Below are 17946 nucleotides of genomic sequence, written 5' to 3' on the forward strand. Positions count from 1 at the left end.
GCCAAGATGAACAGAGCTGGGATCAGCAAAGACTTTGCTACCTACCCCGGTGTCATCCTGGGGACGGATAAGAATGGCGTATTTTTGAATGTGCTTGATGCAAATCAAAACATCCTGTTTGCAACTAGGGCCCAAGTGCTGCCACTGATGGGGTGGGTGTCTGTGTGGCCCAATTTTTGGAAAAAAAGGGAGACTCCGCTTGGAGTAACCCTTGCTTGATGTGTTTTTAAAAGAAGCCAAGATGAACAGAGCTGGGATCAGGAAAGACTTTGCTACCTACCCCGGTGTCATCCTGGGGACGGATAAGAATGGCGTATTTTTGAATGTGCTTGATGCAAATCAAAACATCCTGTTTGCAACTAGGGCCCAAGTGCTGCCACTGATGGGGTGGGTGTCTGTGTGGCCCAATTTTTGGAAAAAAGGGAGACTCCGCTTGGAGTAACCCTTGCTTACATTGTTTTTAAAAGAAGCCAAGATGAACAAGTCATGGGTCAGCAAAGACTTTGCTACCTACCCCGGTGTCATCCTGGGGACGGTTAATTATGGGGTATTTTTGAATGTGATTGATGCAAATGTAGCTGTGAAGTGTACAACTAGGGCCCAAGTGCTGCCACTGATGGGGTGGGTGTCTGTGTGGCCCAATTTTTGGAAAAAAAGGGAGACTCCGCTTGGAGTAACCCTTGCTTGATGTGTTTTTAAAAGAAGCCAAGATGAACAGAGCTGGGATCAGCAAAGACTTTGCTACCTACCCCGGTGTCATCCTGGGGACGGATAAGAATGGCGTATTTTTGAATGTGCTTGATGCAAATCAAAACATCCTGTTTGCAACTAGGGCCCAAGTGCTGCCACTGATGGGGTGGGTGTCTGTGTGGCCCAATTTTTGGAAAAAAAGGGAGACTCCGCTTGGAGTAACCCTTGCTTGATGTGTTTTTAAAAGAAGCCAAGATGAACAGAGCTGGGATCAGGAAAGACTTTGCTACCTACCCCGGTGTCATCCTGGGGACGGATAAGAATGGCGTATTTTTGAATGTGCTTGATGCAAATCAAAACATCCTGTTTGCAACTAGGGCCCAAGTGCTGCCACTGATGGGGTGGGTGTCTGTGTGGCCCAATTTTTGGAAAAAAAGGGAGACTCCGCTTGGAGTAACCCTTGCTTGATGTGTTTTTAAAAGAAGCCAAGATGAACAGAGCTGGGATCAGCAAAGACTTTGCTACCTACCCCGGTGTCATCCTGGGGACGGATAAGAATGGCGTATTTTTGAATGTGCTTGATGCAAATCAAAACATCCTGTTTGCAACTAGGGCCCAAGTGCTGCCACTGATGGGGTGGGTGTCTGTGTGGCCCAATTTTTGGAAAAAAAGGGAGACTCCGCTTGGAGTAACCCTTGCTTGATGTGTTTTTAAAAGAAGCCAAGATGAACAGAGCTGGGATCAGGAAAGACTTTGCTACCTACCCCGGTGTCATCCTGGGGACGGATAAGAATGGCGTATTTTTGAATGTGCTTGATGCAAATCAAAACATCCTGTTTGCAACTAGGGCCCAAGTGCTGCCACTGATGGGGTGGGTGTCTGTGTGGCCCAATTTTTGGAAAAAAAGGGAGACTCCGCTTGGAGTAACCCTTGCTTGATGTGTTTTTAAAAGAAGCCAAGATGAACAGAGCTGGGATCAGCAAAGACTTTGCTACCTACCCCGGTGTCATCCTGGGGACGGATAAGAATGGCGTATTTTTGAATGTGCTTGATGCAAATCAAAACATCCTGTTTGCAACTAGGGCCCAAGTGCTGCCACTGATGGGGTGGGTGTCTGTGTGGCCCAATTTTTGGAAAAAAAGGGAGACTCCGCTTGGAGTAACCCTTGCTTGATGTGTTTTTAAAAGAAGCCAAGATGAACAGAGCTGGGATCAGCAAAGACTTTGCTACCTACCCCGGTGTCATCCTGGGGACGGATAAGAATGGCGTATTTTTGAATGTGCTTGATGCAAATCAAAACATCCTGTTTGCAACTAGGGCCCAAGTGCTGCCACTGATGGGGTGGGTGTCTGTGTGGCCCAATTTTTGGAAAAAAAGGGAGACTCCGCTTGGAGTAACCCTTGCTTGATGTGTTTTTAAAAGAAGCCAAGATGAACAGAGCTGGGATCAGGAAAGACTTTGCTACCTACCCCGGTGTCATCCTGGGGACGGATAAGAATGGCGTATTTTTGAATGTGCTTGATGCAAATCAAAACATCCTGTTTGCAACTAGGGCCCAAGTGCTGCCACTGATGGGGTGGGTGTCTGTGTGGCCCAATTTTTGGAAAAAAGGGAGACTCCGCTTGGAGTAACCCTTGCTTACATTGTTTTTAAAAGAAGCCAAGATGAACAAGTCATGGGTCAGCAAAGACTTTGCTACCTACCCCGGTGTCATCCTGGGGACGGTTAATTATGGGGTATTTTTGAATGTGATTGATGCAAATGTAGCTGTGAAGTGTACAACTAGGGCCCAAGTGCTGCCACTGATGGGGTGGGTGTCTGTGTGGCCCAATTTTTGGAAAAAAAGGGAGACTCCGCTTGGAGTAACCCTTGCTTGATGTGTTTTTAAAAGAAGCCAAGATGAACAGAGCTGGGATCAGCAAAGACTTTGCTACCTACCCCGGTGTCATCCTGGGGACGGATAAGAATGGCGTATTTTTGAATGTGCTTGATGCAAATCAAAACATCCTGTTTGCAACTAGGGCCCAAGTGCTGCCACTGATGGGGTGGGTGTCTGTGTGGCCCAATTTTTGGAAAAAAAGGGAGACTCCGCTTGGAGTAACCCTTGCTTGATGTGTTTTTAAAAGAAGCCAAGATGAACAGAGCTGGGATCAGGAAAGACTTTGCTACCTACCCCGGTGTCATCCTGGGGACGGATAAGAATGGCGTATTTTTGAATGTGCTTGATGCAAATCAAAACATCCTGTTTGCAACTAGGGCCCAAGTGCTGCCACTGATGGGGTGGGTGTCTGTGTGGCCCAATTTTTGGAAAAAAAGGGAGACTCCGCTTGGAGTAACCCTTGCTTGATGTGTTTTTAAAAGAAGCCAAGATGAACAGAGCTGGGATCAGCAAAGACTTTGCTACCTACCCCGGTGTCATCCTGGGGACGGATAAGAATGGCGTATTTTTGAATGTGCTTGATGCAAATCAAAACATCCTGTTTGCAACTAGGGCCCAAGTGCTGCCACTGATGGGGTGGGTGTCTGTGTGGCCCAATTTTTGGAAAAAAAGGGAGACTCCGCTTGGAGTAACCCTTGCTTGATGTGTTTTTAAAAGAAGCCAAGATGAACAGAGCTGGGATCAGGAAAGACTTTGCTACCTACCCCGGTGTCATCCTGGGGACGGATAAGAATGGCGTATTTTTGAATGTGCTTGATGCAAATCAAAACATCCTGTTTGCAACTAGGGCCCAAGTGCTGCCACTGATGGGGTGGGTGTCTGTGTGGCCCAATTTTTGGAAAAAAAGGGAGACTCCGCTTGGAGTAACCCTTGCTTGATGTGTTTTTAAAAGAAGCCAAGATGAACAGAGCTGGGATCAGCAAAGACTTTGCTACCTACCCCGGTGTCATCCTGGGGACGGATAAGAATGGCGTATTTTTGAATGTGCTTGATGCAAATCAAAACATCCTGTTTGCAACTAGGGCCCAAGTGCTGCCACTGATGGGGTGGGTGTCTGTGTGGCCCAATTTTTGGAAAAAAAGGGAGACTACGCTTGGAGTAACCCTTGCTTGATGTGTTTTTAAAAGAAGCCAAGATGAACAGAGCTGGGATCAGGAAACACTTTGCTACCTACCCCGGTGTCATCCTGGGGACGGATAAGAATGGCGTATTTTTGAATGTGCTTGATGCAAATCAAAACATCCTGTTTGCAACTAGGGCCCAAGTGCTGCCACTGATGGGGTGGGTGTCTGTGTGGCCCAATTTTTGGAAAAAAGGGAGACTCCGCTTGGAGTAACCCTTGCTTACATTGTTTTTAAAAGAAGCCAAGATGAACAAGTCATGGGTCAGCAAAGACTTTGCTACCTACCCCGGTGTCATCCTGGGGACGGTTAATTATGGGGTATTTTTGAATGTGATTGATGCAAATGTAGCTGTGAAGTGTACAACTAGGGCCCAAGTGCTGCCACTGATGGGGTGGGTGTCTGTGTGGCCCAATTTTTGGAAAAAAAGGGAGACTCCGCTTGGAGTAACCCTTGCTTGATGTGTTTTTAAAAGAAGCCAAGATGAACAGAGCTGGGATCAGCAAAGACTTTGCTACCTACCCCGGTGTCATCCTGGGGACGGATAAGAATGGCGTATTTTTGAATGTGCTTGATGCAAATCAAAACATCCTGTTTGCAACTAGGGCCCAAGTGCTGCCACTGATGGGGTGGGTGTCTGTGTGGCCCAATTTTTGGAAAAAAAGGGAGACTCCGCTTGGAGTAACCCTTGCTTGATGTGTTTTTAAAAGAAGCCAAGATGAACAGAGCTGGGATCAGGAAAGACTTTGCTACCTACCCCGGTGTCATCCTGGGGACGGATAAGAATGGCGTATTTTTGAATGTGCTTGATGCAAATCAAAACATCCTGTTTGCAACTAGGGCCCAAGTGCTGCCACTGATGGGGTGGGTGTCTGTGTGGCCCAATTTTTGGAAAAAAAGGGAGACTCCGCTTGGAGTAACCCTTGCTTGATGTGTTTTTAAAAGAAGCCAAGATGAACAGAGCTGGGATCAGCAAAGACTTTGCTACCTACCCCGGTGTCATCCTGGGGACGGATAAGAATGGCGTATTTTTGAATGTGCTTGATGCAAATCAAAACATCCTGTTTGCAACTAGGGCCCAAGTGCTGCCACTGATGGGGTGGGTGTCTGTGTGGCCCAATTTTTGGAAAAAAAGGGAGACTCCGCTTGGAGTAACCCTTGCTTGATGTGTTTTTAAAAGAAGCCAAGATGAACAGAGCTGGGATCAGGAAAGACTTTGCTACCTACCCCGGTGTCATCCTGGGGACGGATAAGAATGGCGTATTTTTGAATGTGCTTGATGCAAATCAAAACATCCTGTTTGCAACTAGGGCCCAAGTGCTGCCACTGATGGGGTGGGTGTCTGTGTGGCCCAATTTTTGGAAAAAAAGGGAGACTCCGCTTGGAGTAACCCTTGCTTGATGTGTTTTTAAAAGAAGCCAAGATGAACAGAGCTGGGATCAGCAAAGACTTTGCTACCTACCCCGGTGTCATCCTGGGGACGGATAAGAATGGCGTATTTTTGAATGTGCTTGATGCAAATCAAAACATCCTGTTTGCAACTAGGGCCCAAGTGCTGCCACTGATGGGGTGGGTGTCTGTGTGGCCCAATTTTTGGAAAAAAAGGGAGACTACGCTTGGAGTAACCCTTGCTTGATGTGTTTTTAAAAGAAGCCAAGATGAACAGAGCTGGGATCAGGAAACACTTTGCTACCTACCCCGGTGTCATCCTGGGGACGGATAAGAATGGCGTATTTTTGAATGTGCTTGATGCAAATCAAAACATCCTGTTTGCAACTAGGGCCCAAGTGCTGCCACTGATGGGGTGGGTGTCTGTGTGGCCCAATTTTTGGAAAAAAGGGAGACTCCGCTTGGAGTAACCCTTGCTTACATTGTTTTTAAAAGAAGCCAAGATGAACAAGTCATGGGTCAGCAAAGACTTTGCTACCTACCCCGGTGTCATCCTGGGGACGGTTAATTATGGGGTATTTTTGAATGTGATTGATGCAAATGTAGCTGTGAAGTGTACAACTAGGGCCCAAGTGCTGCCACTGATGGGGTGGGTGTCTGTGTGGCCCAATTTTTGGAAAAAAAGGGAGACTCCGCTTGGAGTAACCCTTGCTTGATGTGTTTTTAAAAGAAGCCAAGATGAACAGAGCTGGGATCAGGAAAGACTTTGCTACCTACCCCGGTGTCTTCCTGGGGACGGATAAGAATGGCGTATTTTTGAATGTGCTTGATGCAAATCAAAACATCCTGTTTGCAACTAGGGCCCAAGTGCTGCCACTGATGGGGTGGGTGTCTGTGTGGCCCAATTTTTGGAAAAAAAGGGAGACTCCGCTTGGAGTAACCCTTGCTTGATGTGTTTTTAAAAGAAGCCAAGATGAACAGAGCTGGGATCAGCAAAGACTTTGCTACCTACCCCGGTGTCATCCTGGGGACGGATAAGAATGGCGTATTTTTGAATGTGCTTGATGCAAATCAAAACATCCTGTTTGCAACTAGGGCCCAAGTGCTGCCACTGATGGGGTGGGTGTCTGTGTGGCCCAATTTTTGGAAAAAAAGGGAGACTCCGCTTGGAGTAACCCTTGCTTGATGTGTTTTTAAAAGAAGCCAAGATGAACAGAGCTGGGATCAGGAAAGACTTTGCTACCTACCCCGGTGTCATCCTGGGGACGGATAAGAATGGCGTATTTTTGAATGTGCTTGATGCAAATCAAAACATCCTGTTTGCAACTAGGGCCCAAGTGCTGCCACTGATGGGGTGGGTGTCTGTGTGGCCCAATTTTTGGAAAAAAGGGAGACTCCGCTTGGAGTAACCCTTGCTTACATTGTTTTTAAAAGAAGCCAAGATGAACAAGTCATGGGTCAGCAAAGACTTTGCTACCTACCCCGGTGTCATCCTGGGGATGGATAAGAATGGCGTATTTTTGAATGTGCTTGATGCAAATGTAGCTGTGAAGTGTACAACTGGGGCACAACTGCTGCCACTGAAGGGGTGGGTGTGTGTGTGGCCCAATTTTTGGAAAAAATGGAGACTCCGCTTGGAGTCACCTTGCGGTGTTTTACATGATTTTAGAAGGGCGTGCCATGCCTATATCTGTGTGTCCTCCTCTTTTTCCTTGTCCAGCTGTTTTGTTTTCGCATGAGTATATGTCCTTGTCCCTTTCCAATGTGTTTGAGTTGTTTGTCACCTTTAGGACACCTTTGAGGGTGTTTTCTAGGTGTTTTTCTGTGTTTGTGATTGCCTGCCATTGTTTCCTATGCAGTTCGAGTTCGGTTCGTCGAACGTTCGACGAACCGAACTCGAACGGGAGGTCCGTTCGGCGAACCAACCTCGAGCCGAACCGCGACCGGTTCGCTCATCTCTACTAACTAGTGAACCACCCCTTTAATGACTATTTAATTAAAATGGATGATGTAAAATGGATCAAGTAAGGGGTGGACACACAATTGATGCAAGATGTAATGGGACCCATTTCTACCTCAAAAGCAGGCGGAATTGTGCATTAAGAAAATGCCCATGTACTGTTCTTACACAGTGCCCATCTTCTGTTGTCTGCCAGTGCCTCAAGACATCGTATCTCTCTCCACAGCAGTACAATATTAAATAATGGATTTAGCATTTTATAGTAAACTAAACAGTAATCCTCGGATTCACTTGACAGCTTATGAATATAATGACAACATCAATATTAATATTAAATAGAATGCAAGTCTCTCACCTGTGTCTTCTCTTCTTTCTGGTCCCTGAATTTGACCTTTAAAGAAAACATAAAACCATTTTTATAGGCAATTTTCCCAATGGGTGCTTTTTTTTCTCTTTTCCCATTGGGTGCTGTGAATCGCGAATGTGAGTTATATCTGTGGGATAAAGCAGTAGGAGTCTAAACGCTGTGGATCTTAAACTGTAAGGGTATGTGTACACGTAAAGTATTTGGTGCAGAAATATTAAATTAGAACTTACATTTATTACATACAAAAAATAATTGTATATTACATGTTCTAAAGGGGGCTTTACACGCTACGACATCGCTAATGCGAACTCGTTGGGGTCACGGAATTGGTGACGCACATCCGGCCGCATTAGCGATGCCGTTGCGCGTGACACCGATGAGCGAATTTGCATCGTTGCAAAAACGTACAAAATCGCTCATCGGTGACATGGGGGTCCATTCTCAAATATCGTTACTGCAGCAGTAACGATGTTGTTCCTCGTTCCTGCGGCAGCACACATCGCTCCGTGTGACGCCGCAGGAACGAGGAACCTCTCCTTACCTGCCTCCCAGCCGCTATGCGGAAGAAAGGAGGTGGGCGGAATGTTACGTCCCGCTCAGCTCCGCCCCTCCGCTGCTATTGGGCGGCCGCTCAGTGACGTCGCTGTGACGCCGCACGGACCGCCCCCTTAGAAAGGAGGCGGTTCGCCGGTCACAGCGACGTCGCTGGGCAGGTAAGTATGTGTGACGGGTCTGGGCGATGTTGTGCGGCACGGATGGGGGGCGGGTACCCACACTAGCGATATCGGTAGCGATATCGGTACCGATATCGCAGCGTGTAAAGCCCGCTTTAGTCTATAAAAGTCAAGGAAACTTACGAGAGATAACTATTTACAATGAGACGCAAATGGCATAAAGATCTTAGTATCTTTTCTTTCAATAGAGTTTATGTTGAAAGTCTGGCCTTAAGCCATCAATGCAGTAAGAGGGCCCCACTGTGAAAACTCTGTGGCCCTCCTTTCCATTTGTGTACACCCATGTATATTTGATGAGCTGCTCCATTGATGCCCCTTCTAATTTGCATTTGAAGGCACAATGAACGTCATATATGAAAAAAAAACAATCTTTATTACCCAATGTACTTTTCACTTTTTCCAAAAAGTTCAAAAAAGTAATGCTATGAATAACAATGCCAGTGTTTCTATCATGCAGTTATAGCACCTTCTCGAAATGTGAAGTACTTGAATATTACACATCAGGGACAGGTGTATGGAGCAGGCTCAGGAGCATCATACTACCCTAGGGGCACACCATTTCAAGTACTCACTGGCCCCCACAAGGTGACTGAGGGTACTGATGTATTGGAAAGCAGCAGATATTTTGCTGAAGCTGCCATGTTGGTACTTCTATGAAGACTAGCCACAGGACACTGGCTGGGCTTCAAAGGAGACCATGATTTTACTTATATGTTGAAATACAGTTGTAATGCAATGTAAAAAATAAAGTAATAAAGTAAAGTAAAGAATAAGCTATCAGACAATCACTGGTTTAAGGCGGGCTTTGCACGTTGCGACATCGCAAGCCGATACTGCGATGTCGCACGCGATAGTCCCCGCCCCCGTCGCAGGTATGATATCTTGTGATAGCTGGCGTAGCGATAATTATCGCTACGCCAGATTCACATGCACTCACCTGCCCTGCGACCGTCGCTCTGGCCGGCGACCCGCCTCCTTCCTAAGGGGGTGGGTCGTGTGGCGTCACAGTGGCGTCACACGGCAGGCGGCCAATGGCGGCGGAGGGGCGGAGATGAGCAGGATGTAAACATCCCGCCCACCTCCGTCCCTCCGCATAGCCGCTGGCGGCAGGTAAGGAGATGTTCCTCGTTCCTGCGGCTTCACACACAGCGATGTGTGCTGCCGCACGAACGAGGAACTACATCATACCTGTCGCAGCACCGGCATTATGGAAATGTCGGAGCCTGCACCGATGATACGATAACAACGCTTTTGCGCTCGTTCATCGTATCATCTAGGATTTACACACTACGACATCGCAAGTGACGCCGGATGTGCGTCACTTTCGATTTGACCCCACCGACATCGCACCTGTGATATCGTAGTGTGCAAAGCCGCCCTAGGTCACTGGAGAAAAGTAAAAATTACATATTTTTAATAAATATAAAAAATTTAAATGAACATAAAAATTCTAATCGCACCCATTTTTGGACTGAAAATATTACACATTAATTAATGTTCGTTAACGTTAAATCTATCAAACTCTTACACTATTAGACATCTTAATTGCCATTTTTTGGTTGCTACACCCCCAAAAAAATGTAATTTAATTGCAAAAAAAGCAATTAAAACAATGTATGTACACCAAAATGGAATCAATAAAAAAGGCAGCTTGCCACATAAAATACAAACCCTTGTACAGCTCCATTAATGGGAAAAAAACAAAAGTTATGAGTCTCAGAAAATGGTTACACAAAGTAAATATATATTTTTTTAATTTCAGATTTTTTTCTAAACCACAAAAATAAAATAAAAAACTGCATAACTGTAATCATTCTGACTGAAAGATTCACATTTCCTGTTAAGTTTTACTCCACAATGAACGACATAATAACAAAAGGAAAAAAATATACTGTATACTGTCGGATATGGCTAATAAATTATAACTGCGTCAAAAATTGGTATGAATGGGGTATTTCTGTCGGGGGTGTTAGAATTTTTAAGGTAAAATATTGTTTTTATGTTAACTGTTTTTTATTTATTACAGGCTTTGTAATTTGCATTTATATGTTGTGAGCCGCTCTGAGTCTTTGGAGAAGGGCGGCATACAAGTTTGACAAATAAATAAATAAATAAATAAAGGAATTACATTTTTTTTTCCGTTTCACTAAATTTGATTTTTGTTTTCCTGTGTTGCAGTAGTATGTATGGTATAATGAAAGGTGGAAATCAAAACTATGACAATGGTAAAAAATACAAAGTTTTTTTTTTCTTTTTCATTTTTTGGAAGAGGAGGATAAAACAAAATTGCAAAAAAAATGTCATGCAGGAAGTGTGATTAATAAACGAGGCACCAAAAGTAAAGAAATATTACTCTCCAATTTTTATAAATACTAGAACATGAATAAGCAAAAAAAAGGTTTTATTCACATGAATGGGTGCCCCTCGTCAAAAAAATCAACGTAAAGAACAAAAACTAGAACGTTCAAAGCAGCCACAATGATGCTGATGGTAAAAAAATAATTTAAAAGGGTTTTCCCATCGCCAAATTAATTCGATATACTCATTCACGATTGGATGTGTTTAAAAAGAAACTCTTCTTGTGCTGAGATAATCTTCTATATGTGTCCCTGCTATGTACTGTGTAATGGCCGTGTCGGACCATACAGGGAGATGGTATGATCATACCACAGCTCCAGGGCAGGGGATGTAGAAAACGAGAGTATACAAACATTAAAGCACGGGATCTCAAATTATTACTTCTTTGAGGCAAAACATTTTTTTAAAAACAGGTAGGGATATTTTTTAACTCATAAAAAGAATCAATTGTGATACCATGCTGTGCTATCTATTTAATCTCCTTTATGGCCTCCCTGGCCCAGGAGATGTGGTATGATCAGACCATGTCCCTGTACTGTCAGACACATTCATTACACAGTACACAGCAGGGGCACATTTATATTATCTCAGCTCAGAAACATTTTTTGTTAACATATCCAATTGTGGAAATTATTATTATTCCAAGATCTACTGATTAAAATCAAATTTAAAATTAATTTTGTTGGAAAATCCTTTTAATGAGGATTGCTGATATTTATAGATGAGCAAAGTGATTTGATGCAAATAGAATTTGAGTCGAATTTTATGAAATTCACGTGTCTCAGCGAATTCGAACAATTTGCAATTGGGTTTCTGCGAATTGCAAAAAAATGCCCGATGACTTACATGAACTAAGACACTATCAAACAGGTCATATCATATTTCAAGGTCATATCATATCGCATGGTATAGCATAGCCAAAGGAGAGATTATCATAACCTAGGCATGGAATGAAGCAGCCACTGCAAGGTGATTTACAATAATGAGACATTAGAGCTCATTAGAGCTCATTAGACAAATACTCCAGACAGTAATGTGAAGTACTAGGGGCTGCTGATAAGTCTACGAGATAGGATGATGAAACTTTACATTTATTCCATATTTTCTCCACTGATGTCAAAACACTTTTTACATCGATATTCCAAGTTCTGTAAGCCTAGCAAACAGAAGGATTTCAGTTGTGCCCCAAACCAGGCATCCGTAGCAGCCATGGCATCAGAAATGGTGTAAAATTTACCCTTGAGGTGTTTCTTCAGGTTTGGAAACAGATGATAGTCGGTGGGAACTAGATCTGTTGAATAAGGTCGGTGGTCAACCAGCTGGAAGCCTAGCTGATGCCAGATTTGCCGTGGTCGCTTGTGCAGTGTGAGCGGAGGCATTATCTTGCAGGAACAAGATTCTGTTGGACAGCTTGCCACACTTTTTGGCCTTCAGAGCTGCCTTCAATTGGTCCAAAAGTTCAATGTAATACGTTGCATTGATGGTAGAACCCTTTTGAAGGTAGTCCACTTGCAGCACATGCTCCTTATCCCAGAACACAGAAACCATCACCTTAGTGGCTGATTTTTGTACCCTGAACTTCTTTAGACGAGGAGAAGCACTGTGCCTTCACTCTTTTGACTGCTCCTTGTTTTCATGGTCATACAAATAAATTCAAGTCTCATCCATAGTGACCATTCGATTCATGAAGTTCTTATCAGTCTGGAAACCCTGACAAATGGACTGGGAAGTTTTCGCTCACATGCTTCTCTGATCTGTTGTCAAACATTTGGGGACCCACTTTGCAGATAGCTTCCTCATGTCCAAATGTTCATGGATAATGACACAAGCACGTTCATGGGAAATCCCCATGATGTCTGCTATTGTTTTACCTGAAATTCGGTGATTCTCCAGTATGAGGTTGTGCATAGTATCGACGATCTCCGGAAAAACAAACACTCTCGGTCGTCCAGGATGTTCCTCATCACTGGTGCTGAAGTGGCCCGTTTTAAATCTGGTTACCCAGTTCTTAACTGTGGAATATGAAGGGCATTGATCCCCCAATGTCTGCGACATATCACCATGAATATCCTTTGCGGACTTTCCTTGCAGAAACAAGCATTTTATCACTCCTCTGCTCTCAGTTGCTGTGAATATTGCATTAGACTCCGCCATGCTGTTTTCCCGTGTGCGTAGAACACTGTTGCCATAAGCAACAAACACAAAATTTTGAGAACATTTATTAGACACATAAGGCTTTCATGTGATGTAACATTAATTTCCATAGAAACAAAAAAGATCACAAAGCCAAAGACTTATCAGCAGCCCTTCGTACAAATGCAGAAGTGAAGATGATAGTAGTAGTCTGTGAATGATGCAGAAATTAAATTTTTAGAGGAAGAATAAGATAGAAGAAGGCCCAGCAGCAGTATATGCTATAGCTGGAATCTGTCCTCTTGCATTTAAATTACAATTACATATTTTTTTTTCTCCATTCTTAATGCACTAAGAAGCAACAGCAAATCAGCACAATATTTTTACAGGAAAAGAAATCTGAAATCAGTGTCAGTCAAGGACGATTTTTGTCATAGTCACAAGTGTGTAGTGACTTTTTGCATTTCTTGTACAATACTTTTTTTGTGAAAAGGAAAATATTAGTATGAGCTGCACTTGTGTGTTTAGATAGACAAATTAAATTAATATTACGGAACTTAAGGAAAGAGTTGAATGATGGTTAATGTACAATTAAGCATATTTATACCTTTGATAATTATAGTGCCCAATACCAACATTTGGTCAGCAAAAACCATGTAGTGTAATTCTGTAGCTTTTTGTTTAACAGTCCTTAATTGTCAGCAGGCAGTAAAGGAATTGAAATAAAATAGACCATGGTGATGCCAATAAAGAGAGCAGGGGTTGGGCACAAGCTGTTTTTCTCATTACAGAGTACCAGCTAAGTAAAACTGGTCTGTTATTTTGCCATCAATTATGCCATTTTGTTGTAAACCTAATTGTAAAATTCCTTTTTAAATGACATGATTATATGATGATGAAAGTAACGAACCATGGTAATTTCAGAAGAAAAAATTACTACGTAGGGTACGCTGTCACCACTGATTGTTACAATTGCACAGCCTCTACTAATTGGAGTGAACTAGTAAACAAGTTTACTATGATATTACCTGTCTCTTTTGTGCTTTTTGCCACTTTTCTTCTTTTTTTCTTTCCGAACTGGTGATGAACTATCGCACCTAGGAACAAGAACAGATATAATCCCAGTTACATTTAGCTGACTTATGGTGCATGTGCCATTTGGAGACAACCCAACCTCATCCCATTGATGATACATACAAATAAACATACTTTACTATACACAATGAATACTTGTATTAACAATAATAAGCCATTACTTTCCTACAAACACATCCCATTTCTACGATGCTAAGTACCTGTTGTACCACGATCATTACCTGCCAGCAAAATGACAGCTAAAAGACTGGAAGCGTTTAGGGTATTATTAGTCTTACCTCAATTCACCTGTCATATTCGGGAGAGATTTCCCATTTTAATATACTACAATTGCTTCTATATTCTGCTTTGGAGATGTAGTTTTCTATGTATGAGTCTTCTATGATACAGTAGGTTAGTAGGTAAATTGAGAAGACTTAATATAAAATTATGATGTAGTGTGGATCAAATTAAATATGAGTTAAGGATTCCTCCCAGTGACCAGGTTGTGCACCACATCTATGAATGAGAATTTAAAGGGGTTGTCCGGGACTTTACCATTGACGGCCTATCCTTAGGATAGGTCATCAATGTCTCATCGGTGGGAGAACCACCCCCACAATCATCTGTTCTCAGTGTCAGAATAGGCCATCAACCACTTTAAGCCTAACTGCATTCTTTTTGCTGTAGTGATGAGATTTGGTAAATTTGACAGCATCAGCAAATTTAAGTAATAGATTGGGTGGAAAAGTTGTGACATCCCGGGGACTCCGGGTCAAATCAGCGCTGGCTTTTGTCTCTCCGTCTTCAGACCAAACAGTTAATCAACAGGAAGTGAGAGTTTCGGCTGCCACTCACTTCGTGTTGATTGCTTGTTTGGAATGAACGTGGCGAGACAGAAGCCGTGGCTGATTGGATGCAGGGCATGCGTGATGTCACAACATCACATGAGCCCTGGGAATTTGAGCCGCAGCACTATTGGAATGGTGGCGGTACGGGAAGTGAGTATTGGCTCTATTACTTTACCTGGGGGAAATGTGGAATTTGAAGAAGTTGTCCTAGTAGTGGACAAGCCCTTTACCATAACTGAGGAAAAAAACGTGCACCAGATATGAAAATATTATACAATACATTCACCTATTGTGGTCGAGAAAAACATATAAAACTGAACACAAGGTTCTTAATTATCAATTTGATCAGAATGTATAAGCCTACTGCATTATCATAGTGAACCTCTCAGGGTGTCCTTAACCTACCAGATGTCACCATGCTAGCAGAACAAGCCACCAAATTGGCGCACAACACCCATGCTGCTAGGCAAAGCTCCTTTTTTACATTATATTTATTTGGATTCGTTTTTTTTGTTTGACAATGTGAGTGGGATGTTTTAGCCTAATTTATTATTTAGCAGTTAAAAACTAACATGAAACATATTAAATAATCATGCACGTTTTTGCTCTAAAATGATGTAAAAAAGTAAAAGACAAAAAAAGTTAATTTTGCAAAAAATCATCAAACTGTGTGCCCTATTTTGAAGAATTTGGCATAAAAAAGGGCCAAAGTATCATGTGACAAAAAAGAAAAGTAGTTAAAAAAACCCCCCAAATGTTGAATCAGGGCTATGTTTTCCAGGCAACCAGCTTTAAACCACTATGACTAAAGCCCGCTTTACACGCTGCAATGTATCTTACAATGTGTCGGCGGGGTCACGTCGTAAGTGATGCACATCCGGCATCGTAAGGTACATTGCAGTGTGTGACAGGTACGTGCGATTGCGATTGAACGGTAAAACGTTCATTGCACGCTTCGTTCATTTCTCTAGAATTGAACGTCAGATTGTTCATCGTACCCGTGGTAGCACACATCGCAGTGTGTGACACCCCGGGAACGATGAACAGATCTTACCTGTGTCCTGCAGCTCCCGGCCCGCAATGCGGAAGGAAGGAGGTGGGCGGAATGTTTACGTTCCGCTCAGCTCCGCCCCTCCGCTTCTATTGGCCGGCTGCCGCGTGACGTCGCTGTGACGCCGAACGTCCCTCCCACTCCAGGAAGTGGACGTTCGCTGCCCACAGTGAGGTCGTATGGACGGGTAAGTACGTGTTAATCGTTAATCGTTTGTGCGGCACATGAAACGGTTAATCGTTTGTGCGGCACATGAAACAAATTGAACGTGCCGCACATACGATGGGGGCGGTTATGATCACATACGATATCGTATGCTGGATCGTAAGGTGTAAAGCAGGCTTAAGTGTACTGCATTCAAGGCTTATTTTTGAGTGTTGCGGATTCAGTAATAAAATGCTACAAAAATGATGTATACTTTAAGTAAAAGAACTTTTGCAAGTGAAATATCCCTTTACCTCCAATGTGATTAGATGTGGCTATACAATAAAACATGAAAAAGTCCAAGGGGGATGAATTCTCTTTATAGGCACTATAGTGGTTGGCTTTTGAGAGCAATAATATGATTCATGACCATTTCTGCTATTAAAGAGGTAGTAAAAAATAATTCACACCATACATCTCTGGGTAAGTATTAAACTACATAAAATTCTCTGAAAGCAAATTAAAAGCAGCACATTTGCAGAGGACTTAAAAAGACATATTTATGATTTTCTTTCTGTCTTTTATCTTCAATTTAGATTATATGAAATCCCTTCCATGCCTGATGTTAACACTAAAAGAAGCAAATCTGCCATACAATTTTGGTTACATTATCACAACACATTTTTATGTAGAGTGCTATGTAGTTATTTATTAGTTTTCAACTCAATGCTATACTCAGGCATTGCATTTTTTCATATTGGTAATTGGTCCCGCAATAATAGACTAATCAAACCGAGAAGGGTGGTGTTGTAATGGTGATGGTTCAATTTATTCTATAGCACATGATGTACTATTAGCACAGCTTCAATTTTTTTGCAAACACATAGACTTGAATAGGTCAGTCTCCTCCAAAATACCAAAGAAAATAGGGCATGCTGTGATTTTTTTCACAAGGAAATTCAGTCAACTGAACAACCCAATTGAATAACATAGTCCTGAGTGCTGCCAGTGTAAAATGAGTTATTTTTCATGGATGGAACTCAGGCAGAAAATATGGATATGTAAATATACCCTTGCAGTCAGTAATGAGCTTGGTGGTTTCAACAATGTCATGAGAGGTAACAGTTTAACTTGAATCAGAGGTCGTCATTAGTATATGCAGAGGTGGGAAGACACTTGTAACAGTCTTTTGGGCAGCATCGTTTCTTAGGTAGCTAAACCATTGCCTATCTGGTGGATGTACTTACAGTCAGACACATGTCCCAATGCCTATTAGCTCTGATGTGGCAAACAACACACACTTCTAATAGTGGTACACTCATGCAGGTGAGCTGGACTGCTACACTTTTGACAAAGACGAGTTACAGCTCAGGCTGGAGTTTATGTTCTGTACTGCCGCCATAACTGAGTCCTGAAGTGATGCCCCTTAAGTCTCCTTAAGGAGAATAGTGTTCCCCCGTGGTCCCCACATAGCTTTCTCATGAGCCAGATCAGACACCCCCATACTTTGCACTGACGAGGGGCAAGCACCCCGAAACACCGTGTCTGCAAATTGGGATTCTGATCTGGCTTATATATCCTGAGTCATATTGCAAAGGATTGTCGAAAATCCACTTGTGACTTTTAGGATCGCTACTTCCAATAGGTGGCGCTGTGCTAGAGTTTGTCTCCTTTACTGGAGAGACAATTTGAATATTTCCCAGAGGGGCATTGCAGCTATAAGTCCCCTTACCTGGCAGCCAGACTGGCTTGCAAAGTCTCCTTAAGGAGAATAGTGTTCCCCCGTGGAATTTTAGGGGCATTGCAGCTATAAGTCCCCTTACCTGGCAGCCAGACTGGCTTGCAAAGTCTCCTTAAGGAGAATAGTGTTCCCCCGTGGTCCCCACATAGCTTTCTCATGAGCCAGATCAGACACCCCCATACTTTGCACTGACGAGGGGCAAGCACCCCGAAACACCGTGTCTGCAAATTGGGATTCTGATCTGGCTTATATATCCTGAGTCATATTGCAAAGGATTGTCGAAAATCCACTTGTGACTTTTAGGATCGCTACTTCCAATAGGTGGCGCTGTGCTAGAGTTTGTCTCCTTTACTGGAGAGACAATTTGAATATTTCCCAGAGGGGCATTGCAGCT

The 17946-nt window shown here is 43.1% G+C and overlaps 1 protein-coding gene across 4 annotated transcripts in view; it reads right to left on the bottom strand.

The window, feature by feature from the left end:
• Positions 1–17946, bottom strand: part of SRRM3 (serine/arginine repetitive matrix 3) — an 800697-nt gene that overhangs the window by 168005 nt on the left and 614746 nt on the right. For all 4 annotated transcript variants that reach the window (XM_075336281.1, XM_075336283.1, XM_075336280.1 and 1 more), the window contains 2 exons: positions 13720–13788; positions 7455–7490 (listed from right to left, as the gene is read on the bottom strand). In XM_075336281.1, the coding sequence (XP_075192396.1) occupies positions 7455–7490; positions 13720–13788 (105 nt within the window). The remainder of the gene's footprint in view (positions 1–7454; positions 7491–13719; positions 13789–17946) is intronic.

The sequence above is a fragment of the Anomaloglossus baeobatrachus genome, chromosome 2, assembly GCF_048569485.1.
Source record: "Anomaloglossus baeobatrachus isolate aAnoBae1 chromosome 2, aAnoBae1.hap1, whole genome shotgun sequence".
NCBI classification, from domain to species: domain Eukaryota; kingdom Metazoa; phylum Chordata; class Amphibia; order Anura; family Aromobatidae; genus Anomaloglossus; species Anomaloglossus baeobatrachus.